A 26893-nucleotide genomic window follows, 5' to 3' on the forward strand; every position below is an offset into this window, starting at 1 on the left:
TTTTTTGGTTGCAGCCATCATTGTTGTTTGGCGGGCCCGGGCTGGGGATTCGAACCCGCCACCTTAGGTGTATGTGGCCGGTGCCTTAGCCGCTTGAGCCACAGGCGCCGAGCCAAGAAATGTATTCTTAAAAGAGTTGTGTGTGGAATTCATTGAACTCACTTTAAAAGTACCGTAAGAAGTGGTAATTTTGGGGGATAGTACAAAATATATATTTATAATACAACTGAAACATTGATATAAAGAGAACCAAGTGTAGAAGAAAACCTCATAGGACAGGGAGTATGCCAACCTAGAGGAAAAGTTTCAGATTTGTAATGTTGTTTTCTTAAAACAATGTGTAAAGGTATGTCAGAACTGATTAAACTTTGGCAGCTGTAGTATTCTAAATTGTGGACTTTATGTAGTTGATGTTTCTTATGGATAGAGCTTCTGATAGAAAATGAAATTTTGGAAAGGACTTTACTTTGTCACCCTTGGTAGAGTGCTGTGGCTTCACAGCTCATAGCAACCTCCGACTCTTGGGTTAGGCAATTCTCTTGCCTCAGCCTCCTGAGTAGCTGGGACTACAGGTGCTTGCCACAACGCCTGGCTATTTTTTATTGCAGTTTGGCTGGAGCAGGGTTTGAACCTTCCACCCTGGTATATGGTACTGGTGCCCTAATCACTGAGCCATAGGTGCTGCCCTGAAGCTATTCTCTTGACTCAGCCTCCCAAGTAGTTGGGACTGTAGGTGCCAGGCACAATGCCTGGCTAATTTTTTTTGTTGCAGTTGTTGTTCTTTTTAGTAGGCTTGGGCTGGGTTTGAACCCGCCTACTTTGGTGTATGTGGCTTGTGCCCTAACTACTGAAGTATGAGTGCCAAGCCTGAACTGATAATTCTTGGTACTGTTCTTCGTTGCTAGATAAGAAAAATTGCTTGGATAAATGAATTAATGCTCAAATTTGAATGTGTCCTTTTGTTTATACCTTGGATGTGGAGGTGGCAAGTTGCTTAGAAAATGGAAGTAAAGAGATTAGACTTCATTAACTTTGATCTTTTGTGTCGCCATTTTGTAAAGAACTTTTTTAGCTAGTTAGGTTTCAGATTTAATACAGGATTTATTTATTTATTTATTAGATATTGACACTATTGATTTTTTTTTTTTTTTTTTTTTTGAGAGACAGAGTCTCACTTTGTCTCCCTGCATTGAGTACAGTGGCTTCACAGCTCATAGCAACCTCCAGCTCCTGGGCTTAGGCGATTGTCTTGCCTCAGCCTCTCTAGTAGCTGGGACTACAGGCGCCCACCACAGTGCCTGGCTATTTTTTTGTTGTTGTTGCAGTTTGGTTGGGGCCGGGTTTGAACTTGCCACCCTCGGCATATGGGGCCAGCGCCCTACCCACTGAGCCAGAGGCACTGCCTGACACTATTGATATTTTTAGATAAGGTACTTCTTTTTTGTGGGGGCTATTTTGTGCATTATAAGAAATAGTGGGTGGCACTGTGGCTCAAGGAGTAGGGCGCTGACCCCATATAATGGAGGTGGTGGGTTCGAACCTGGCCCCAGCCAAAAACTGCAAAAAAAAAGATATTAAACAGTATTCTTGGCCTCTTCCTATGACATGCACTATACCCCTTCACACTACCCCCAGCTATAATTCAAAAAAATGTCTCCAAGTGTCTTCTTGGGTGGTAGGGAGCAGGGGTGGAGATAGGATCATTTTCACTTGAGAACCACTTATTTCATATGTAGTTAGAGGAATGTATAATATTTTCTGGGTAAAATTATGTAAAATTTAAATTTTACTTAATTCATTATCTTGTTGCCTTTCATAGAGTGTCCTGATGTCATAGCTCATAGCAATCTCAAACTCTTGGGCTCAGGTGATCTTCTTGCCTCAGCCACCCAAGTAGCTGGGACTATAGGCAGCTGCCACAACACCTGGCCATTTTTAGAGTCTGGGTCTTGCTCTGGCTCAGGCTGGTCTCAATCTCCTGAGCCCAGAAATTTGAGGTTGCAGTGAGCTGTAATCATTGCACTGTACTCGAGCCTGGATCACAGTGACATCTTATCTCAAAAACAAAGGAGTCCCTGAATTTATAATACTTCTGGGGTTTTGGTGTATGACATAACACTTCTTACATTATGCTTTGAGGGAGAGAAAGGGTTGGTCTCTTATATTTTGATCTTGAATAGGGGTTTTGATAGGCCAAGGAAATAGAAGATAAAAGGAAATATTGACGTAGTGCTCAATGAAATTGTTTTTTGTTTGAACATTCTTATGACCTGGGCCACTAAGTACCGAGTTTAGTAATTTATAGTAGTTCAGGGCCAGGAAGACAAATTTTGAATGCATTGCTTTCTTCACTAAAGGTTCTACTCTGAGTAAAAAACCATTTGTATGTTTTTTTTTTTTTTAATTTGGCGGGTTCTTGCCCTTACGTTCCACTGGCAAAATAACCATTATGTGTTTGCTTAAACAGAATCTTCCACAGTCTGTAATTGAAAATGTTGGAGGAAAAATTTTTACTTTTGGATCTTACAGGTTAGGAGTACATACAAAAGGTAAATATTGCTTTATTTATCTTTGAAAGGAATACCTTTTATTAATAAATAATAATGAAATACCTATCTCATTTACTTGTATATCATATAGCTTAGCTTTTGATGAAAGAGAGAATACATCAAAAGAGTCTATAAATTTATTAAGAAAAACATAATACTGCCTTCTATACCTAGACTGTGGAAAAACAGTATTAAGTAAAATTAAAAATTAAGTTCTTTAGAAGTAGCTACATGTTCTGTGTTCAATAGCCACATTTGGGTAATGGTTACTGTGTTGAAAAGTACAGATTAAAAAACAGAACATTTTTCTCATTGAACAGTGCTACTATGTGACTATCATTTCCTACCATAAGACTATCACTCTGGAAATCAGAACAAAAATGAATTAAAGCTTTTAAGACAGCCTTGTAGATTTTTGTCCATACTGTTATAGACAAATTGTAAAATAACTGCTAAGCAAAATCAGACCAAAAAGGTGTATCCACAGCCATTGATAATCACTGAATATTTTCTCTATGCAAATAAACACACAGAATATTTATTGAAATCTTCCCCTTTACTAGGCACTGAGCTAAAGCTCTTGTTCTTCATCACATTTGTTCCTCATAGTACTTTTTATTTTTACAGAACCGATCAGAGTTTGAGACTTAAACAGGTGATAAAACTTGAACAATTTACCCATTAGTCACTGCACTCTTTACCCATTAATCACTGTTATAAAAGTGTCTGCTTTCATTACTCTGTCCCATTAGTAGTACATTTGCTTTTTTTTTCCTAGCCAATCAACACTTTGTTTTTCCAGTTGACACTTGTATAGATGTTACTGTCCACTTCCTGAGTTTTTTCAAATTTATTTTTTTTTTTCCAGACAGTTTCACTATGTGGCCTTCGGTAGAGTGCCATGGCATTACAGCTCACAGCAACCTCAAACTCTTGGACTTAAGCGATTCTTTTGCCTCAGTCTCCCAAGTAGCTGGGACTCCAGGCACCTACCACAATGCCTGGCTATTTTTGTTGGAATTGTAATTGTTGCTTAGTTGGCCCTGGCCAGGTTCGAACCCGCCAGCCTCTGTGTGTGTGCCTGGTGCCATAACCACTGTGCTGCGGGCGCTGAGTCTGCTTTTTTTGTTTTAAGTAATGAATGTGACTAATGACATCAGGATGTTGAGTACACGCTTGAATAATTCCTTCTACACCATGAAAATACTGTCTGAGCCACCTTTCTTTGTACTCCCAGTTTACTCAGGCCTCTATAAATGTAGGATGCTGCAGGCCAAAAATACCTCATCATTTAAAATCATGATTTTCCCCAGTGTCTGGCAATTTTTATTAAAGGGTGGTACATTTTTAGTATAATAATACACAGTTTCTCAGCATCAGATACTGCTATGATAATATGCTAAATAATTTTCATGTAATATTAATTAGCGGTTCATGGGCTTAATCTTTTTTAGGTGCTGATATTGATGCGTTGTGTGTTGCACCAAGACATGTTGATCGAAGTGACTTTTTCACCTCATTCTATGATAAGTTGAAATTACAGGAAGAAGTAAAGGATTTAAGAGTGCGTAAATGTTTGGGGTAAAAGGGGAGGAGTTAGAAAATTCATTTAGTTATTTGAGTGAATTTTATGATATAGCCATCATTCATTGACCTCTTGTAATGTGTCAGACCTTGCTAAGCACTTAATTTGTATGTTGTCAACGTTCTTTAAAACAAATCTAAAACTATAAACTCACAAATTAGGAGCGTGAGGCAAACTAAATAAATATCAAGTAATCTGGCCATGATCACATATTTGATGAGTGGCAGAAATCAAGAATTTGAACCTTTATTTCTGGTCTGTTTTTAAGCTACTTACTGAGAACTTATTTTTTGTTAGGTATTATGCTAAGTTATGTTCGGGGACACTAAATTTGTTTATTTCCCCTACAGGCTGTGGAAGAGGCATTTGTACCAGTTATCAAACTCTGTTTTGATGGTATAGAGGTAAGGTGTGGTTCAAATTGACAGTTCTTGCTATGTGTTGTTACTAATTTTGATTGTTGTAGGTTAAAACTTTGGTTTATTGGTTATGACAATATTTTTAATGATTTTATTTATTTATTTTTTCTTTTGAGAGTCTTATTATGTCACCCTTGGTAGAGTACTGTGGCGTCACAGCAACCTCAGACTCCTGGGCTTAAGCGATTCTCTTGTCTCATCCTCTCAAGTTGCTGAAACTATAGGCGCCCGCCACAATGCCTGACCATTTCTTTCTTGTAATTGTCCTTGTTGATATAGCAGGCCTGGGCTGGGTTCGATGTGGCTGGAGCCCTAACCACTGAACTACCGGTGCTGAGCTAGGTTGTGACATTAAAACAAGACTTTTTTTGTTGTTGAGACAGAGTTTCACTATGTTGCCCTCTGTAGAGTGCTGCAGCATCATCACACAGCTCTCACAGCAACCTCAAACTCATGGGCTCAACTGATTCTCTTGCCTTAGCTTCCCAGGTAGCTCGGAGTATAGGCACCCGCCACAACGCCTGGCTATTTTTTTTGTTCTAGTTAGCATTGTTGTTTAGCTGACCTGGGCCAGGCTTGAACCCATTAGCCTTGGTGTATGTGGCTGGTGCTGTAACCACTGTGCTATGGGTGCCAAGCCCCATAATACATTCTTTTTATTTATTTTTTATTTTTTGCAGTTTTTGGCCGAGGCTGGGTTTGAACCCGACATATGGGGGGCCATATCGGGCCGGCACCCTACTCCTTTGAGCCAGAGGCACCGCCCCCGCATAATATATTCTTAAGATACTTCCTTTTAAAGTGATTTTATAAGTTTGTACCATTACTTATCTTAACTCTGACTGTTTTATTTAGGTTTTGCTTTTCTCAAATAGGGTTTTTATTTTGTTTCTTTTTATTCAAAAATTATTGATTCTGCTTTGAGTTCTAGGGGAAAAACAACAAACAAAAAACTAAATTGGGAAAACATACTGTATTATTACTGATATGTAATCCTTTCTACTGAGAGGTATTTTGAGGCTAACTATAAGAATGTGAGTGCCTTTTAAGTATATGATCAATTTACAATTTATATGGAAGAAGAACTACATTGTTTAGTTTAAGTAATTCAGTTTATGCATTTAGGAAACATACTAAATCCAGTAGATGCATTTAACAAACTTCATCAGTCAAACTAAGCATGATTAAAGTGACAGGTAGGTTGCTCGGCACCTGTAGCACAGTTTATGTAACCACATAAACTGAGGCTGGCGGGTTCTAACCCGGCCCAGGCCAGCAAAACAACAGTGACAACTGCAACAAAAAATAGCCAGCCATTGTGGTAGGCAACTATAGTCCCAGCTATTTGGGAGGCCAAGGCAAGAGAATCACTTAAGCCCAAGAGTTGGAGGTTGCTCTGAGCCTGGGATGCCAAGGCTCTACCAAAGACGACATAGTGAGACTCTGTCTCAAAAAAAAAAAAAAAGTGACAGGCAGGTATTTATATACATTCCATTTTACCATGTTTTAACGTGATAAAATACCTTTGATATCAATTGATGCAGTTTAGACTTTTGGGAGGGATGTTGTGTTCATAATTGAGAAGATCCTGGCTTTAAGAAGAATTAAGTTTTTTTTTTTTTTTTTTTTTAGTAGAAATGCTATAAAAGTAGCTTGACATATATGGAATATTAAGTTTTGTGTGTTGTTTTTTTTTTTTTTAGATTGATATTTTGTTTGCAAGATTAGCATTGCAGACTATTCCAGAAGATTTGGATCTACGAGATGACAGTCTACTTAAAAATTTAGATATAAGATGCATAAGAAGTCTTAACGGTATGTCCAAAGCTTACTTCCGTTTACGTAGTTGCACTTTTTATCATACATCAAGTAGTTGCTTTTACCTCAATTTTTGTAATGGAGATTTAATAGCCTTGTTGTTAATTCATAGTGAGTCAAATAAAATGTGCTTTATGTAATAGACTACCGAGGAGTGTAACTGGTAGTTTATTTTATTCATCAGATCGTACACTGTTCTTTCTTGTCATTATTGGTACTTGGGACACTTAAAAAGCTAATGTTTGTGTTCTTTTTCTATTGATTTGGATTTCACTATATAACTAATTAATTTTGATCCACATACCTTTTTGTAATACTATCAGTTGTTAAGTTCAAAAGGGCTACTTATGAATAATTTTTTATTAGCGTAGCTTGTTACTTTGATCTTGAAGAACATTTTTTGGAACCTTCAGTAGATTGAGCCACACTTGGTAGGTTTGACAGGAAGGTTTGGTTATGAGTCTGTCCAGTGTGAGATTAGGGAGGTTACAGTTCACTTTCTCTGGTTTAGGGCAGTGTTTCTGATAGAAAACAAGTGGTTTAGGTTTTCTTCTTTGGCCTCTTAATTGAGTCAACATTACTGATTCTACCAAGTAAAAGTTTTTACTTAATTTTGATGTCAATCTCAGAAAATATAGAGATATTATTACATTTTTGATGATTTAATGTTCTGTTTTTTCACCCCTGTTAATCAGGTTGCAGGGTAACCGATGAAATTTTACATCTAGTACCAAACATTGACAACTTCAGGTTAACTCTGAGAGCTATCAAACTATGGGCCAAACGTGAGTTCAGAATTTGTTGGCTAGCTTATTAAAAATATTCATACTTTGGTTCAACACTAACTTATCTTTTTGCTTTTCCCTATCAACAGGCCACAACATCTATTCCAATATATTAGGTTTCCTCGGTGGTGTTTCCTGGGCTATGCTAGTAGCAAGAACTTGCCAGCTTTATCCAAATGCAATAGCATCAACTCTTGTACATAAATTTTTCTTGGTATTTTCTAAATGGTATGTGTTTAGATTATATTAAAATAAAATTGATTGTAGACACTGAAGTTTAGTCTTATTTCTATGACATTTCTGCAGCTGGTTTCAGATTCAAATTTTAGTTCATGATGTAGTCATTTAGGTAACCTGGGGTGGCAGGCGATCACATTTATATAAAAGAACAGAGTTAAACTCCATTTCTTTCCCCTACTTTAGTCAGAATAGTATGGCAGATTCTATTTGTAGTTCCTTGCATAAACTTTCCCTCTAACTAAAGTCTGATGTTTAGCTGTAATGTCTTGATAAAATTTAATTTATTGATAGGTAGGGAAGTCAATTACTTTTGAATAAAACTTCACATACCCACCTCTTTCACTCTTTGAATTCTTCTAAATCTGAAGGCCATTAGTTTCCTGTGCTTGTATTTTGCTTTTCGCTTTCAGCTGTCCATTTATCTTTGGTAATAAAGTATTGAAGATGTACATTTTCATAAAAACTTTCAGACAAAAAACTTTTAAAGAATAAATTAACATCAAGTGCTTGCAGTTGATGATCCCATTGAGATTAGTCATTAAACTGGGGGAGATTTTTTTTAATTCTTTCACTTCAAGATGTTCATGTTTGTCAACCATGATTTATTTCTTCTATTTTTTTTTTTTTGAGATAGTCTCATTTTGTTGCCCTTAGTAGAGTGCCATGGTGTCATAGCTCACAGCAACCTCAAATCTTGGGATCAAGAGATCCTCTTGCCTCAGCCTCCCAAGTAGCTGGGACTTACAGGTTCCTGCCAAACGCCTATTTTTTAGAAATGAGGTCTCACTCTTATTTAGGCTGGTCTTGAACTCTTGAGCTCAAGCAGTCTACCCACCTCAGCCTTCCAGAGTGTTAGGATTACAGTTCTGAGCCACTGCGCCTGGCCTAACCATGATTTCCCTTAAGAAAAGAAGACAAAAGTTTATTGCCCTTTCGTATTAGTTGGTTTGGCTTAAAAGGTGAGAGTTCTTGGGTTTTACACAGATTTATTTAGAGATTTAAATCTTCCATTCCTTTTACTGTCACCTTCTCTTCCTTCTGCAAAGAGTTGTTACTTCCTAATAATTTATAAAAATTAGAGTTACTGGAAAGAATTTTTAATTTAAAACTGTGCCACACTTTTTTTTTTTTTTTTTTTTTTGCAGTTTTTGGCTGGGGCCGGGTTTTAACCCACCACCTCTAGTATATGGGGCCAGCGCCCTTACTCACTGAGCCACAGGCACCACCCTCTGTGCCACACTTGTTAATACACATTCTGGTGTTTTGGGATTTGGTGAAACTCATACTTGGAGGTGATAAAATTAAAGAAACTCAGAGTTCTTAATGTTACACATACATAGGCTGGTAATATTTTTGTGACACTAACGATTTTTAAGAATGGGAAATGTTTTTCAGTTTTTATCTCTTCCATGAAGGACTGAGTTTGCTAATCTATAGAAAACGTCTTGAAAATGTGTTCATGCCACAGAGTTTTATTACACGCAATTCATGTTAAAACTTTCGTGAGATAAATATTCTCCTAATTTATTCATACCCCTTTGACTATAATCAGAAATAACTTCTAAATTCTCATTTGGCTTTGGGTACAACTAGTGTTATAAAGGCAGGAATTTTGTTTTTCAAGGTGGATTTATTCTGTTGAATAAACGTATCATTTATCTTGTGATGGTGTTTTGTTTCAGGGGTGTCCAACCTGTAGCCCACACAGTATGCTGATTTTGTGAGGATGTGAGGACTTTTTTTTTTTTTTTTGAGACAGTCTTACTATGTTGCCCTTGGTAGAGTGCTGTGACATCACAGTTCACAGCAATCTCAAACTTCTGGGCTTAAGTGATTCTCTTGCCTCACCCTCCCAAGTAGCTGGGACTACAGGCGCCTACCACAACGCCTGGCTTTGTTGTTGTTGTTGTAGTTGTCGTTGTTTGGCAGGCCCAGAGCAGGTTTGAACCTGTCAGCTGCAGTGTATGGCCGGTGCCCTAGCCACTGAGCTACAGGTGCTGAGCCAGGACTTTTTTCCCTTATCTGTGGTGTCCAATATCACAATAAGTATGCACAACCCTTTTCCTGCTAATCAGCTTATGTTAATGTTTGTGTATTTAATGTGTGGTCCAAGACAATCCTTATACTTCCAATGTTCAGAGAAGGAAAAAAAGGTTGGACACCCCTGGGTCCTTTACAAATTCAGAGGCAGAGAACATGTTTGACTTCAGTCTGAGAAAGCTACCAAATGGATAAGTTACTTTCTGTAGGGAAAAGTAATTTGAATAGTTTAATGTTGAGAGAAAGGAATAAGGTTGTGAGTACCATGAGGGCAGAATGAATGAAGAAGGATCACATCACAAATGCTTTATGTTTAACAAAATACGTTTAGCTGGTAATATCCTATAGTCTTATCAAGTGCTACAATCTTTTTAAACAGGGAATGGCCAAATCCAGTGCTATTGAAACAGCCCGAAGAATGCAATCTTAATTTGCCTGTATGGGACCCAAGGGTTAGTGTATTATTTTTTCCCCTACAAATTCACACTGTGCAATAACAAGTAAAAATCATCTACATAAACTCCAGGGAGACTTCCAGCCTTTTATGTATGAGTGGACATGTTCGTATGACACTTTTCTTTTAGATAACCTCAGCTATAATTGTCCTCTGATGTGAGAAGCATAATTATGTACCCTGTAAACCACATTTAATTGTACATAGTTTTTAATACAAATTTTACTAACAATTTATATAGAAATACCTTGTAAGTCAAAGTTGTGTGGGTATTTGTGCTTAAAAAAAAATAAAAGGATACTAAAAATCCCTGTTTTTTTTTTTTTTATTTTATCTAAACATTTTGTTGAAAATTGGGTGGTTGTAGGAAAGCTGCAATGTTTACATGTGGCAGATAACTTACAGGTAGTTACCACTTAAATTATAATTGTAAAAATTTGTTTAGTGATTTCAGAGATTACAAAAAAAGGTTGGGCTAAAGAGTTTCTATTGTTTCTTGGGAAATTATGACGTTTACTCCGTACTCATTTTAAATATTAATGTGTACTTTATAAATTAATATCAAGAAATTTAGGTCTGAATAAGACTTTATAGGTTTATGAAATACTACGTTTCTAAATTTCTTTTTTTTTTTTTAGAGATAGAGTGTCAGTTTGTCACCCTCAGTAGAGTGCTGTGGTGTCACAGCTCACAGCAACCACCTGCTCCTGGGCTTAGGTGATTCTCTTGCCTCAGTTTCCCTAGTAAGCTGGGACTACAGGTGCCCGCCACAACGCCCAGCTATTTTTCTTTTTTGTTGCAGTTTGGCTGGAGTCGAGTTGGAATCTGCCACCCTCGGTATATGGGGCAGGCATCCTACTCACTAAGCCACAGGCGCCGCCCGAGTTTCTAAATTTCTTAGCTTTCTACAATACCAAAAATTTTAACTTCTGTTGTTAAGCTGTATCTTTTCAAGTTTTCTGAACCTCAAGGCATTTAATTTTATAGAACATAAGTTTAAAATTTCCTTTGTGGAAGTATGCCACTTACTAGTATATAGATTAACATGTAGTAAACCATTGCATTATCTCTGAAAATGATGTCAACATGGATAATGTAGCTTCACCAGGTGTTAATAAACTTGAACTCCTATAACTTAAGGGTATATTGAAAATTTAGCTTTCCATCTTGTTTAAAATTAGTTTTACACAGAACATTTTGTAGCGTTATATTTCTTTAAAGTGTAATTGTGTGTACATCCCCGTTTCTGTTGTTGAATAAAGAAAAACTAAACATCAGTAAATTTCCCAAGAGAACCTTTTTTTTTTTGCTCAGCAGGCACACTATTTCTGTTATAGTAAGGATGCCAAATGCCCGTGATTGAAAGAAATCATTAGTTTTGAACAAGTCTCAGATTCTATGAAGATTTCCTATGAAAGTGTCACCTTACATGGTTTTCTTTTCTTAACTCCAGCTATGAATGAAATAAAACAATTTAATCATTGGTTCAGTTTAACAAGGGGTAAAAAGTCCAAGTATCTGTTGCATATGTACTTGAAGAAACTGATTGGCTGTTGTTGTATGTAGGTAAACCCCAGTGATAGGTACCATCTTATGCCTATAATTACACCAGCATACCCACAACAGAACTCCACGTACAATGTGTCCGTTTCAACACGGATGGTCATGGTTGAGGAGTTTAAACAAGGTAAGTGTTTTATGTTTATCCTCTGCTTTATACAGGAAGGATTTACGTACCATTTGTAGACCCAGTAGTCAGCCATGCAACGTAATTGAAGAGGCATTCACTGAAGTGGATTTTGGTTTTTATTTTGGTATATATTTGAAAATTGACTCCAAAAATATTAATTTCTTTTAGGCAATTTAATTTTCTTGTAAGTTGAAACATTAACCAACAGTGAAGACCATAAAGAGCTGGTTTAATGCCATACTAGTAGTGCTTTATAAAATTAAGAATAATAGTTTGTCTACACTGGGTGACAGATGCTTAGCAGGCTGTATATTCCTAGGAAAGAGATTTCAGCAAGAGTGAGACCAGACCAACCATTATTTTAGAAGAATCTTTCAGTGTTTTTGAAGTCTAGTTGTATTTGGAGGTGTAGCTGTTACCAAATGTTCTTTGAGGGAAGTAACTGGAATAAGACCTTTTGGTTTAACTGAAAGCAGTCAAGAAGATAGAATCACCTATTCAACCAGCAGCTTTATTAAATTTAGAAGTTTAAAATCTTTTCTTATTGCCTAAAGAGGCTTTTCATGGCAAAATGCCTCTGTACTTTTAAAAACAGTAGGAACCCTCATCCCCTTTTTTTAGAAAGGCAATAAAGCATATGGGAAATTTTTTTTAGGTAATTGCAGTGTTTTCTGAGAAAGTCATTCCATGAGCATTGGCATTTTAGAATAATAGTACTTTACCAGAAACCTGGCTCTCAATCTTCCAGTTTTTTTTGAAAAGTGTGTATGTGTGTGATAAAATGTTCTAAAGTCATAATCTAACACTGTTACAATTCTGGTTTTAGAATTATAGTGAGTGCACGTGGTATGATTAAGATTATTTAAAATTCTAGATGGTTAGACTGAAGCATGCAAACATTTTAATATGTTTTTAATTTAGGTCTTGCTATCACAGATGAAATTTTGCTGAGTAAGGCAGAGTGGTCCAAACTTTTTGAAGCTCCAAACTTCTTTCAAAAGTACAAGTATGTATTTTAAGGCATGTCGGACATGTTGCTTTCTTAAGTAATGGGTTAATGGTAGTAACTATATCATCTCTTCTTTCTAGACTGATCTTTGATATTTTCCTTTAAACTTGTATAGAATTTTCCTTCTTGTCACAAAGGACATACTATTTTTAGTAAACTCGTTTTGGGGGGGGGGGTGTTAGGGTAATTGGAAGTCTCTATAATTTTTCTGTCCAATCTAATCTAACTGAACTCCTAACTAGGTTTGTAGCAACATCAGTTCAGTAAGCCATGTGTCAGCATGACCAAAACAGTAACTCAATATACATTGGCAGATAGATGAACTGTTAAAATCTGTAGTTTAATAGTCTCTAAGACGGAAAAAAAAAATAGTCTCTAAGACAAAACCTAAGTTTATTTATCTAATTCAGGAAACTTGTTATTAAGATTCCTTATAATGTAGACAAAGCTAATGGTAAATATATAGCCAATTAAAAGTTTTCAACAGTTACTGCATATTAAGCATATTCTTGGCTTATTTTCTTCTAATGTCATTAAAGCCCCTTGAAATATTTCTATAAACAATTTTCTTGGGATCTATGTGGGTGTAGTAATTTTTAATAGTGGTTTTACTGCATGTGTAATGGTTGAATACTTTAGTCCAGGTTAAAATTCTGGTTTTAGGTTTGATGAAAATTGTAAATTTAATAAATCAAATTTAAAAGCAAAAGCCAAAAAACAAAGACTTGCATATTTATTCTCCCTGGGCTGAAAACTTGCAAAAGTCCCACTTAAAAAAAATTTTTTTTTAATGCCTGAAACTTTCTTAAATCATTTGATCTTGTGTTGGATTGTGTTTTGTAATCTAAACAAGATTGCTTTATGCTGTTTCCCCAATTAAAAACAAGAATGATGACCTTCATGATGTCTCTGTGTTTTGTTTCTGTATCTTTTGCATGAAAAAGTAGTAATGGAGCCAGTAATTGTGTTCTGGGAGCATTATGTTGTCAGTAAAAATTAAAACAGTGTAATACTGAATGCTTTTGTTTTATTACTTAACTCCCTACAAATTGTGCTTTCCATCTGGCAGATTATTATTTTTTTTTATTTTAACCAGTGTTGAAGTACCTCTTAGCATTTAAGCTAATAAACACATATATTGATAATTTTAAAAGTACAATGTAAGGGGGACATTACATCCATCTAAGGAGAAGAAGAAAGGATTTGGTCTTACAGAAAAGTTTCAGCATCTTTTAATTCCTGAGGTCAGAGATGAAGTGATTCTTCTCTCACTTCCTTACAGGTTTAAGATGGGTAGAATGAGATTTCTAAATATGTACTTAAGTGGGTTCCTTCACTTTAAGAAAGGTTAACGTTGAGGTTGAACAAACATTGACAGTATCATTTTGTTTGAATAAATTCTCATTATTAACAACTTTGGTGATTTTTAAAAAGCTTGCTTAATATTTGTTTAAAACTGTACTTTCATCTTTGCACATAGTACCTATAAGGCCTTTGATTAAAAGATGATGTATTAGTAATCTTTCCCAAAGTTTCTTGAAACAAATTTTTTTATATTATCAAAAACAGATAACAGGAAACAATAGATGACAGGAAATTATATTAGAAAAATGTGAATTTCAGCTGTGTATCCTAGGAAAACTTAAATATGACAATGGGCTAATTTTATTCATGACACATTGTATTTATAATTCTTCAAAAATTTGTCCCTTTAAGATACACTGATTGCTATCATCTAGCTTTCGAATGTATTTACAAATCTGCATTTTTAAGACGTATCCTCAAATGAAATACCCTGTAGGTTGGTAATACAACTGTATTGAAATCCTTAATTTTTCCTTGCATGAAAGTTGATTGAACCTTTACAGCCTATCCTAAAAGTATTGCCATTTGTTATGTGTAGGATTTTAAATCACGTGAAATACACTCACTGTTCTTAAAGGGAGGAGAATGTGGAGGAAATTTGTCTTAAAACAAACTAATATTCCAGAAAGAGCTATCAGTGTTCTTGAGAAAAAAGGGTAACATTGTTTCATGAAGTTTTTAAGGAGTCCTAAATTACTATTATTTTTTTGAGATAGTCTTAACTTTGTCGCCCTTGGGTTCTTGAGAAAAAAGGATAACATTGTTCATGAAGTTTTTAAGAGCCCTAAAATTAGGTTTTTTTGAGTCTTCCTTTGTCACCATTGGTAGAGTGCTATGGTGTCACAGCTCACAACAACCTCAAACTGTTGGGCTCAAACAATTCTCTTACCTCTACCTTCCAAGTAGCTGGGACTATAGGCGCCTGCCATAACACCCATCTGTTTTTAGAGACAGGGTCTTGCTCTGGCTTAGGCTGGTCTTGAACCTGTGAGCTCAGGCAGTCCATCCACCTCAGCTTCATCATAAGCATGAGCCACTGTGCCCTAAAATTATTTTTGTTTTTGTATTTCTCCTTCATGATACTATGTTAACACTTAAATAACTAGCAGCAAAATAAATTAACTAGCAGCAAAATAATTAACATTAGGCAATGGGACCCTTATTTCGGATGTTATAGTTTATTAGGGAATGAGGAAGGAGAGGTATTCAGGCAAAGGACAATGTCATTTCTAGTATGGGTGTATAAAACTGTTAGCATTTTTTTTTTTTTTTTTGAGACAGAGTCTCACTATGTCACCCTTGGTAGAGTGCTATGGTGTCAAACAGCTCACAGCAACCTCAGACTCTTGGGCTTAAGTGATTCTCTTGCCTTAGTGTCCCAAGTAGCTGAGACTACAGGTCCTTGCCACAACACCTGGCTATTTTTTGGTTGTAGTTGGCCTGGGTTGGTTTCGAACCTGCCAGCTTCTGTGTATGTGGCTGGTGCCCTAACCACTGAGGAAGAAGCGCTGAGCCTTTTTTTTTTTTTTTTTTTTTTTGAGCCATAGTTTCCCTATGTCGCCCTAGGTAGGATGCTGTGGTGTCACGGCTCTCAGTATCCTCAAACTCCTGGGCTTACCCAATTCTCCTGCGTTAGCCTCCCAAGCAGTTGGGATTACAGGCACCCACCACAACACCCTGCTATTTTATGTTGTAGTTGTCATTGCTGTTTAGCTGGCCTGGGCTGGGTTTGACCCACCATCCTTGGTATATGTGGCTGATGCCATAACCACTATGCCACTGGTGCTGAGCCAAGTGTTAATATTTGTTAAAATAATTTTTTTTTTTTTTTTTGGAGACAGAGTCTCCAGCTATTGCCCTGTGTAGAGTGCTATGATGTCATAGCTCATAGTGACCTCCAACTCTTGGTCCCAAGCAATCCTCTTTCTCAGTTTTTTTATGTTTAGTAGAGATGGGGTCGCGCTTTTGCTCAGGCTGGTCTCAAACTTGTGGGCTCAAGCAATTCACCCAACTCGGCCTTCCCAGAGTGCTAGGATTATAGGGGACCTATTTAAAAAAATTTAAGATAATGAACTGTAACTCTTGGTTATGAATTCTTTAGGATAGAATTGTAAGTGCTTTTGACTGAGAGACAAGTAAATTTTTTGTTGTATGTATCTTAGTTACGATTTTCCCAGGTAAAATATAAACATGAAATGGCCCAGAGACTCAGTTACAGAATTTTTTAAAATAGCTTAGATAATAAAGCAACTAGGTTAAGTGTCCTTAGGACTTTGTTTTGATTCTTTCAGGACACATAGTTAAATTTTTATTGGTAACAATTCTCAAATTCGGGGGAAAAGTAATGGCAATTGCATATAAGACTTCAAAGTCTCTCATGGAATCATTTGAGCAAGTATGATAGTTTTTAAACAGGCAGTTGGAAAGAGGTTACTTTTTTGTATAACAAAGAAACATTTAGACATACTTATATTTAGGCATACCTCTACAGCTATGAAAGGGATGTTAAGGATTGAATACCAATCCCAGTTTTGTTTTGTTTGTTTTGAGATTATGTCACCCTTGGTAGAGTGCCTTGGCGTCACAGCTCACAGCGACCTCAAATTCTTGGGCTTAAGCAATTCTCTTGCCTCAGCCTCCCAAGTACCTGGGACTACAGGCGCCCACCACAACCCCTGGCTATTGTCTCCCCTCCCCGCTTGTAGTTATTGTTTAGCTGGCCTGGGCTGGGTTCGAACCCACCAGCCTTGGTGTATGTGGCTGGTGTTGTAACCGGTGTGCTGTGGGCCCCCAAGCCTCAATCCCAGTTTTTAAACTTTGAAAATAAGGTATTTACAGAGTAAAGGTGGAATTTTCTGTTCAGTTTTTTGTATGAGCCACTGAAAATAATCTGCAGGCTATTTGTATTAAGCTTAATTACTGCATTTTAAATATCTTAATTCAAATTTGCTTAAAAGTGACTGAGTAAAGGGCTTTTAACCTCAGTATAATAAATACTTGTTAGAGTTACTTTAATGTTTTTAACTATATGTAAACATACACATTTGTGCATAAAAAAATGTATAAGGTCCCCATGGATGTTCTCCCCTTGCATTTCAGTAAGAAGTAAAGTTGAGCTTTATAGGCTTCTAGTCTTTAAACTTTGGACTATCAACAAAATTAGATTCAAATGGATGGTATATGTTTCCTTCATAAATAGGGAGCATTGTGTATCATTTAAGGTTTTGTTGAAGACTCAGGTGGTCATTAAGAATTTCCATTTTGAGTTTTTCTCCTCATGCCTGATTTGTGCTTTGTTGTCTCCTGTTGTGAGTTGTTATACTTTAGTGAGAGAGCTTATTTCCCTTACCTTTATTAAAACTTTGATTCCCTGTTCTAAATATCATGGACCTATAAGTTAGATTATACCGAGCTTATTAGGATTTTGTTTGATTTAAGAGCATTTGCAACTCTGAGTATAGGTTTCTCTACAAATAAAATGCATGAGCTTTTACTGCTTTTATGTAACTTTTGTTGACGGACTTCTTTGGGCCATCTGTTGTTTTCTCTGTATTTGGCTTGCTCCAAATATGCTGAACAATTAAACTGGTAAAGGAAGTATTGGTCTGTATGGATTTGGACTATATACTGACTTATCTATATGTACCTTGTTTTTATATATTTGCCCATGTTACCTTAGGTTTATACATTTGAAGTTAACGCAGTTGAACTTCACAGTACTTCTGCCAATAAGATGGATACTGTTATTTCCTTTTACAGATCATGTACACAAGACTTAGGATTGTCTAGGGTTACATGGCTCTGAAGAATTCGAAGCATTTTTCAAATACTTTGTGAGCATAATTAATAGTCAATTGGACTCTTTAAAAGGAGTGTTGTTAAAAAAATGCTTAATGTTGCCAAGCTTTTAGTAATCTTACCTAAAAATATCCTTTCTTTAGCTAAACAGTTTTCTTTGAATTACAGTTTATAGTTTTTCTCTGAATGTATGTCAGACTTTTGCTAAATCTTTTAAAATATGATTGAGAATATAGCAAAGACTTTTGTGTTTTTTTGAGACAGTGTCCGTCACCCTGGGGTTGAGTGCCATGTTGTCATCATAGCTTACAGCAACCTCCAACTCTTGGACTCAAGCGAACCTCATGCCTCAGTTTCCCAAATAGGTGGGACTACAAGTGCCTGCCATAAGGTCTAGCTAATTTTTCTTTTCTTTCTTTTTTTTTTTTTTTTCCCTTGAGACAGGATCTCCCTTTGTTGCCCTCAATTGAGTTTTGTGGCATCACAGCTCACTGCAACCTCACACTCTTGGGTTTAAGTGATTCTCTTAACTTGGCCTAAGTAGCTGGGACTACAGGTGTCCACCACAATGCCTGACCTTTTTTTTTTTTTTTGCAGTTTTTGACCAGGGCTGGGTTTGAACCCGCCATCTCTGGTATATGGGGCCAGCGCCATGCTCCTTTGAGCTACAGGTACCACCACCGTCCCCCTACCCCCCCTTTTTTTGAGACAAGTTTGAAGCTGTGGCCCTAGGTAGAGTGCTGTAGCATCACAGCTCACAGCAACCTCAAACTTTTGGGCTCAAGCTATTCTCTTGCCTCAGCCTCCCAAGTAGTTGGGATTACAGGCACCCGCCACAATGCTCAGCTATTTTTTTTTGTTGCAGTTGTTATTATTTTAGCTGGCCCAGGCCGTGTTTGAACATGCCAACCTCGGTGTACCTGGCCAGTGCCCTACACAGTGAGCTACAGGTGCTGCCCTATTTCTCTGTTTTAAGTAGAGACAAGGTCTCACTCTTACCCAGGATTCCTGAGCTCAGGCCATCCACCTCCCTCAGCTTTCCAGAGTGCTAGGATTATAGGTATGAGCCTCCTTGCCCTATCCTCAGTAAAGACTAAAACTTTTAAATTGTGGTTATACTGCCACTTTCTAAATTAGTATGTATACTAAGTAGTAATCATGACAGTTGGCTTTGTGAACTTTTTTCTTAGGAAAGTGAATCATTTTGAAAAGACTCATATTTGGTCATGATGATATTTTCTCAATTGTTTTTTCTCTAATTTGGGATTAAATTTCAGGTCAAAATCAGATTTCTTTGTTGCTTTCATATTAGTGATATCAGTTTTTCATCCGAAATATATTTATTTATTCTTTTTTTTTTTTTTTTTGAGACAGAGTCTCACCATGTTGCCCTTGGTAGAGTGCTGAGGCATCACAGCTTACAGCAACCTCAAACTCTTGGGTTTAAGTGATTCTTTTGCTTCAGCCTCACAAGTAGTTGGGACTACAGGCGCCGGCTACAATGCCTGGCTATTTTTTTGTTGTTGTAGTTGTCATTGTTGTGTAGCAGGCCCAGGCCAGGTTCGAACCCGCCAGCCTCGGTGTATGTGGCTGGCACCCTAACCACTGAGCCACAGGCACCAAGCCTTTTGTAAGAAATTTATATTGTTACCTGGGAAAAGTCACATCGTCTTAATTTCAGTATTCAGTTTAATTTTCTTTACCTTTTAATTTAAATTGGAAAATACGTGTTTCACATTATTTTGGAAGTTACTGTTGCATTATGTATATTTAGTGATATGTCTTTGTGGCTAGAGCCATGGTGTTTTGTTGCCATTGAAACATTTTTTGTTGTATTAGGTTACATTTTAGTGAACAACTCTAATTTTATAGGTTGAACACTCTACCTGTGTCATTGAACACAGTTATTAATGTTTATTAAAGCTTCTTGAATTAAGGTACTTTTTTGCTAATTATTTTCAAAATCACTACCTTTAACAGAGGAATTAAAATTGCCAGTACATCGAAATATGTAGAATACAGCATGTTGTTTTACGTGCATAGTAACATTGTTATCCCCCTTGCTAAACTGATGTTCTATAAGGACGCTTATAACGTAATGGTTTAATATCCAGCACAAAGCAGGTAAATAAAATAAATAGCATGTTGTCTTTATCTTCAAAGGCATTATATTGTACTTCTAGCAAGTGCACCAACAGAAAAACAACGCCTAGAATGGTGAGTATAAAATTAGACTTTATAGAAAAAAATAAACGTCGATGAATCAGATAGCCACAAAACAACGTAGGAAATGGGAGGCAGTCCTTAAAACATCGAGTTTGGTTTGTTCTGTTCCTAATGGGTACTTTAGTACTTACAAGTATAGAAATTAGTGGATTCATATACACATTACTTTTTCATTTGTTTTATAGAGGTCCACATATCATTTTTTAACTATTTAAGGTTCTTTGGTTTAGCTTGCTGATTTTTCTTTAAATACTTGTGGAGATAACTTTTGTAACCTTGCTAGTGAATGAAGTATATTTTAGATCTCTTTTCCCCCCACTTCAGCAATTTCGGGTAGAGATAAAGCTTTTGGTTTACTGTCTTTGGGGATTCAGCCAACTGAACTACTGTGGTGTGTGTCTTAAGTTATTTGTGATCTTTATATAACTTCTTAAACATTTGATTTTGTGCATTTGATTTTTTTTTTAAGTAAACCAAAACTTTTCATTAATACTAAATGACATTTGTTCAGGGTGGGCTTGGTGGAATCAAAAATTCGAATCCTAGTTGGAAGCTTGGAAAAGAATGAATTTATTACACTGGCTCATGTCAATCCCCAGTCATTTCCAGCACCTAAAGAAAATCCTGACAAGTAAGCACTCTTCTAATTTAATCTAATCTCTTCCTTTTATCAACTTTTGTTCATAGAAGCTTTTAGAGGCAGGTTTTATATAACTACTAAACTATTCTATGGATTATATATGGCTTTGAAACAATTGGATTTTATAACAGTTTTCCTGATCAGAAACACTGAAGAGAAAAATTGGCAATGAAATAAACATTTTCTGATAATGGAATCTAATGCTGTCTTTAGCATTGCTTCCTTACATTCCTTCTCATTTTTTGTGTAATAGTTGTTGGAATAGCTACTGTGTAGTATGTATCAGGCTTTGCTTGTTTTAATTTTCTTTAAAAAGGAGCATTTTGGTTTGATCCTGGAAAAATCTGATTCGTGATTTATTTGGACCACTGAAAAGATATGGAAATAAAAACAGACTTCTTGAACAAAAAAGTTATATAAAGTCCAAGTTAAATGTTTATTTAGAAGATCCTTTTTTTTTTTTTTTTTTTTTTTGAGACAGTCTTACTATGTCACCCTCAGTAGAGTGCTGTAGTGGCACAGCCCGCAGCAGCCTCCAACTCTTGGGCTTAACCAATTCTCTTGGCTTAGCCTCCCAAGTAGTTGGGACTACAGGCGCCTGCCACAATGTCTGGCTGTTTTTTTGTTGCACTTGTTTAGCTGGCCCAGGCTGGGTTTGAACCTGCAACCTTCGGTGTATATGGCTGGCACTGTAACCACTGTGCTATGGGTGCTGAGCCAGAAGGTCCTTTCTTTCAGAGTTTTCTAAACAGCTTTATTCTTTTCTACCCCTTAGTTTAAACATAACTTTTTGTTTGATTGAAGTGCCTTTGGTACTTTTAAATCATTATTAAGAACATTGGCTATCAGTTGTATCAATCTGCAGTTGTAGGATTGTATTTGTCCTAGAATTATGATTGTTTATATAGTAATGGAAATAAAGAGATTAGGTCTAGGGAAGGACTCTAAGTAAAGTAGGTTGTTTTTTTTTTTTTTTTGAGACAGAGTCTCACTGTCCCTGGGTGCAGTGCCGAGGCATCATTATAGCTCACAACAACCTTAAAACTCTTGGGCTTGAGCTATCCTCTTGCCTTGGCCTCCTGATTAGCTGGGACTACAGGTGCCCACCACTGTCCCTGGCTAGTTTTTCTATTTTTAGAGGTGGAGTCTTGCTCAGGCTGATTTGGAATGCTTAAGCAATCCACCTGCTTTGGCCTCACACAATGTTAGGATTATAGGGGTGAGCCATTGCACCCACCTGAGACTGGGCTTAGAGGCGGGGTGCCCAGTCTGCCACCCAGATTATTTGAAGTCTGTTTTGCTTATCTGTGGTGTCATGTATCACACAAATTACGCAGACCTTTAATTTGCTCATTAGCTTTCGTTAGAGTTTTATTTACTTTGTGGCCCAAAACAGTTTTCATTCTTAATGCTTATAAACTGTGATAATTTTCTTCTTTCCAGGGAAGAATTTCGCACAATGTGGGTGATTGGGTTAGTGTTTAAAAAAACAGAAAACTCTGAAAACCTGAGTGTTGATCTCACCTATGATATTCAATCTTTCACAGACACAGGTATGTCTCTACTTGGGTAATCAAAACAGGAGATGCTTGCATATTTGAATTTTCTTGATGTACGTCATACCATATTTGGAATCACTGTTGAAATTACTTGGAATGTTAAAAAACGATTATCAAAATAATGATTTTGTATTAGTTACTAGTTTCAGTAATATCAAATAGATTGAATATTCATTATCTGACATGCTTGGGACTAAGTAGTATTAAGGATGTTTTTGTATTGTTTGGCATTTGGTAATATTTGCATTAGGCTCATTGGTTGGGCATTCCTGATTTGAAATCTGCAGGGCTTCAATGAGAATTTTCTTTGAGTGGTATGTTGGAGCGCAAAAGAGTTTTAGATTTTTGGGGCAGCTTGGATTTTGGATTTTCAGATTAGAAGAATATTTAATTTGTATGTAAATGATTTTTTCTCGTGATGGACATTAAAGCAGGACTGTTTTAAACTTGGCTTGTCCACAGTTCTTTATAAATTAGAAACAATTTGAGTATAATATGGTTGTCTAAAAGAGTCTGTGTCTCAATGCCTTAAGCATCTTGAACTTTAGAAATTGATAAAGCTGAACTTCTGGTTACTGGTAGAAATTTATCCTGCGTGTCAAATACAGATTTAGGTGTTAATTCATGGACAGGGACTAGGGTGATGAGTCTGTATTTTACATTGAACTGTACTCGGGGGTGAAAGGTAGTATTTTTTAACTAAAGACCAGTTGGTGGAGTGAGACTAAGACTATATGGGGATGCACAGTTCTTCCTATTTTCTAACATTGTACCCTTCCTCCTTGTTTTAAAAAATTTTTGTAAGTGGTATTTTTATCTGTCCACTATGAATTTTTCCCTGAAGACATTAAAACTTTTTTGTCTACTTAGAAGATAGGAGAATATTGGTGATAACGTGTTAAAAAAAAAGTCTCATACACTTAGCTGTAATAAAAAGAGAAATAAAAGATAAGAATATCATTTTAGTGTTTCCATGCTTAGGTATGACACTAGAAGACATACTTAAGTGTTAGGTGATGGTACTTTTTGTAGAATCCCTTAACAACGTGACATCTGTGAATTCTGACTGATAATAGGTGTTATCTCTAGTGATTCTTACAGCACCAGGAATATTAGGAATATTGGCTTCAGTGAAGTGACATGATTAAAGTGAAAGTTGCAAATAAAAGATCTAATTATGATACACATTTGTGTTGTTTTCCTAGAAACTTGAGATTAAAATACTTGTAATATTGGCTCAGCACCTGTAGCACACTGGTTACTACGGCTCCAGCCACATACACTGAGGCTGGTGGGTTCGAACCCAGCCCGGGCCAGCTAAACAATAATGACAACTACAACTGGAAAAAAAAAAAACAGTTGCCAGGCATTGTGGTGGGCGCCTGTAGTCCCAGCTACTTGGCAAGAGGGACCCAGCTCTTGGCTGAGGCAAGAGAATCACTTAAGCCCAAGAGTTTGAGGTTGCTATGAGCTGTGACTTCATAGCACTCTACTGATGGTGACATAGTGAGACTCTGTCTCAAAAAAAAAAAAAAATACTTGTAATGTTGCATTAAATTCTTGGTTCACATTAATTGTGGAGTAGGTTTTTACATTTAGGAACGTAGTTCGTGGCACAATTCTTCTTTGGCAGAACTGTCCATTGAAGGATATCTATTGTCTGTAACTAGTAGCAACTATTAATCATTTTATTTTATTTTACTTTACTTTATTTTGTTTTACTGTTCAGTTTATTGAGACTCTCTCACTCTGTTGTCTGGGTTCAAACTCCTGAGATCAAGTGATCCTCTTGCCTTCCTCCTGAATAGCTGGGACTTACAGGCATCTCTCCCAACGCCACCTACTTCTATATTTTTAGTAGAGATAGGGTCTCACTCTTGCCCAGGCTGGTCTCAAATTCCTGAGCTCAAGCAATCCACCTGCCTTGGCCTCCCAGAGTGTTAGGATTACAGGTGTGAACCACTGTGCTGGCCTATTAATTGTTTTAATAACAAAAATAACCCTGTAGATATTTGGTATGTTATATGTATGATGATGTACCAACTATTAAACACTACATAAGTGTTTTTTCCTAAAGTAAAGATTGTCATGTCAACATAACTTAAGAATTAACAAGTCATGGGAAGATACTTGAATTAAAAAATTTCTTTTGGCTGGGTACAGTGCCTCATTCCTATAATGCTAGCACTCCGGAAGGCTGAGGGAGATGGATTGCCTGAGGTCACAGGTTCAAGACCAACCTGAGCCAGAGTGAGACCTTGTCTCTAAAAAGAGACATTGGTGGGTGCCTGTAAGTCTCAGCTACTTGTAGGCTGAGGCAAGAGAATCATTTGAGCCCAAGAGTATAAGGTTGCTGTAAGCTATGATGTCATGGTACTCTACTGAGGGTGACAGAGTGACATTCTTGTCGCCAACAAAAAATAAATAAAAATAAGATAAAAAATTGGTTTTAGGGCAGCACCTGTGGCTCAGTGAGTAGGGCACTGGCCCCATATACCCAGGGTGGTGAGTTCAAACCTGGCGTTGGCCAAACTGCAACAACAACAAAAAAATAGCCGGGTGTTATGGTGGGCACCTGTAATCCCAGCTACTTGGGAGGCTGAGGCAAGAGAATCGCCTACCAGGAGTTGAAGGTTTCTGTGAGCTGTGACACCACAGCACTCTACTGAGGGCGACATAGACTGTCTCTTAAAAAAAATTTTGTTTCATATATTACATCAAATAAAGTTCAACTTTTTATTAAATATGAATGTACTAATGAACTATCAAGATCATTACTTTTAAAGTCTTTTTAAAATTATTTTTATTTATTTATAATTATTATTTTTTGAGACAGAGTCTCACTATGTCACTCTCAGTAGAGTGCTATAGATTTATAGCTCACAGCAACCTCAAACTCTTGGATTTAAACTATTCTCTTGCCTCAGCCTCCCACATAGCTGGGACTACAGTTGCCCACCAAAATGCCTGGCTGTTTTTTGGTTGCAGTTGTCATTGTTGTTCGGCAGGTCCGGGTTGGGTTCGAACCTTCCAACTCCAGTGTGTGTAGCTGGTGCCCTAGTTGCTGAGTTATAGGTGCCCAGTCACCCTGGCTATTTTTTTGTTGTAGTTGTCTCTGTTGTTTAACAGGCCTGGGCTGGCTTCGAACCTGCCAGCCCTTGTGTATTGTGGCCAGTGCCCTAACTATTGGGGCTCATGAAACATTTTAATGGGGTACTTTGTCGAATTTTTTTTTTTTTAAGATGGAATTTCACTGTGTTGTCAAGGCTGATTTCAAACTCCTGGTCTCAAGTGAGCCTCTCACCTTGGTCTCCTAGAGTGTTAGGATTATAGGCCTGAGACACCATGCTTGGCTATGTGGAATTTTTTTTAATGAAACAAATTTAACATATTCAGAATATACTTTTTTTCCCCTCATCCCCTCCAGCTTCTTTTCTAGTTGTTCATACTGGTCATCTTTAATTTGTTTTCTTCCCTGGTTGATATCAATCCATTATAAAATCTTTCTGTCTTTCAGAATATTGAGATTTTGCTACTTACTACTTTTTCCATTGCTCTTGTCCTTGCCCAGCTTTTGCATTACTGCCATAGTCATAGTCTTCCTGTTCTGCCCTTACCCCTCTGCAACTATTTCAGTTAGCATCCAAATGACATTTTTAAGCCAGATTGTGTGTCACCTACTTAGAACTTATAACTGCTGCCCATCTCACTGAAAATAAAAGTCCAAGTCTTTATTAGTGTTGGCCCCCTCTACTTGATCTGATTTTCTCATGTCTCTGAGCTCATCTCCTATTATAAGTTCACAATCCTTTTTCCATTTGTCTTAAGAGTTGGAAAAGTAATAATATCTACTTACTGGGCCCTCAATCAGTATTTGGTAACATTAATACAAGGAACCACTGATACATTAAAATAGCCATAGATAGTTTAGAACAGAGTTTGTTGATGAGTTTTGTTGCCAATCTTAGGAAAAATTTTGATATTGAGAGTTTCGGGGATTTTAGAGTTGCAGATAACGGATTATGGATCTGTACTTTTCCTCTTCCCCGTTTGCATTTTTGTTGTTTCTCAAGTATTCCAGGCATATTTGTTCTTGATGTTGACTCCTCCTGGAATGCTATTCTACCAGGTGCTCTCAGTTCACTTCCTCACATTCGTTTAAGTCTTTAGTAACAATGTCGACTCAGCTTCCAGACTGATCTTCCCATCTTCTTCCCTACTTAGTTTTTTCTCCAGAGTGCTTATTTTCACTTAATTTTTTTTCTTTATTCTTCCTCCTAGAATGTAGCCTCTCTGAAGCTCTTTTGGTTTCCTTTGTTATTTGCTATTATCTCCACTGTCTAGAACAACATTAATACAGTGTAGGTACTCATTGAATATTTTCTGTATGACTCATTGAATTTTTCCTTTTGGGGCCTTCTAGAACTAAATAGTGCAGATTGATTTATTTTGACCATTTTACTACATGTGTTCTATACTTGGATAAAGTTTTAAATAATAATGATACCTTAAAAGGGTTGGGATTTAGGAAATCTTTTTTCTCTAATTGTACCATTTCATAAAGAATTACTTCTTAAAGTTACTACATTAAAGGCTTTTTAATGAGTTAATGCACTGAAAGAATTAATATATTTTGTACTTTCATTCATTATGTACACCTTGTGCTAAAAGGAGAGTTTGCTCAGGCATTGAATTCTGCCACATTAGAGATGAGTC

General features: G+C 36.7%; 1 protein-coding gene across 4 annotated transcripts in view; it reads left to right on the top strand.

Moving 5' to 3' along the window:
* PAPOLA (poly(A) polymerase alpha) overlaps positions 1–26893 on the top strand; it is a 71914-nt gene that overhangs the window by 19874 nt on the left and 25147 nt on the right. For all 4 annotated transcript variants that reach the window (XM_003787025.2, XM_012803465.1, XM_012803464.1 and 1 more), the window contains exons 4-15: positions 2468–2549; positions 4004–4113; positions 4485–4538; positions 6257–6368; positions 7067–7156; positions 7246–7384; positions 9816–9888; positions 11457–11577; positions 12502–12586; positions 19916–19969; positions 20490–20609; positions 22062–22171. In XM_003787025.2, coding sequence (XP_003787073.1) covers positions 2468–2549; positions 4004–4113; positions 4485–4538; positions 6257–6368; positions 7067–7156; positions 7246–7384; positions 9816–9888; positions 11457–11577; positions 12502–12586; positions 19916–19969; positions 20490–20609; positions 22062–22171 — 1150 coding nt within the window. The remainder of the gene's footprint in view (positions 1–2467; positions 2550–4003; positions 4114–4484; positions 4539–6256; positions 6369–7066; positions 7157–7245; positions 7385–9815; positions 9889–11456; positions 11578–12501; positions 12587–19915; positions 19970–20489; positions 20610–22061; positions 22172–26893) is intronic.

Source organism: Otolemur garnettii, unplaced genomic scaffold (genome assembly GCF_000181295.1).
Source record: "Otolemur garnettii isolate 467f Iridium unplaced genomic scaffold, OtoGar3 scaffold00020, whole genome shotgun sequence".
Taxonomy (NCBI): domain Eukaryota; kingdom Metazoa; phylum Chordata; class Mammalia; order Primates; family Galagidae; genus Otolemur; species Otolemur garnettii.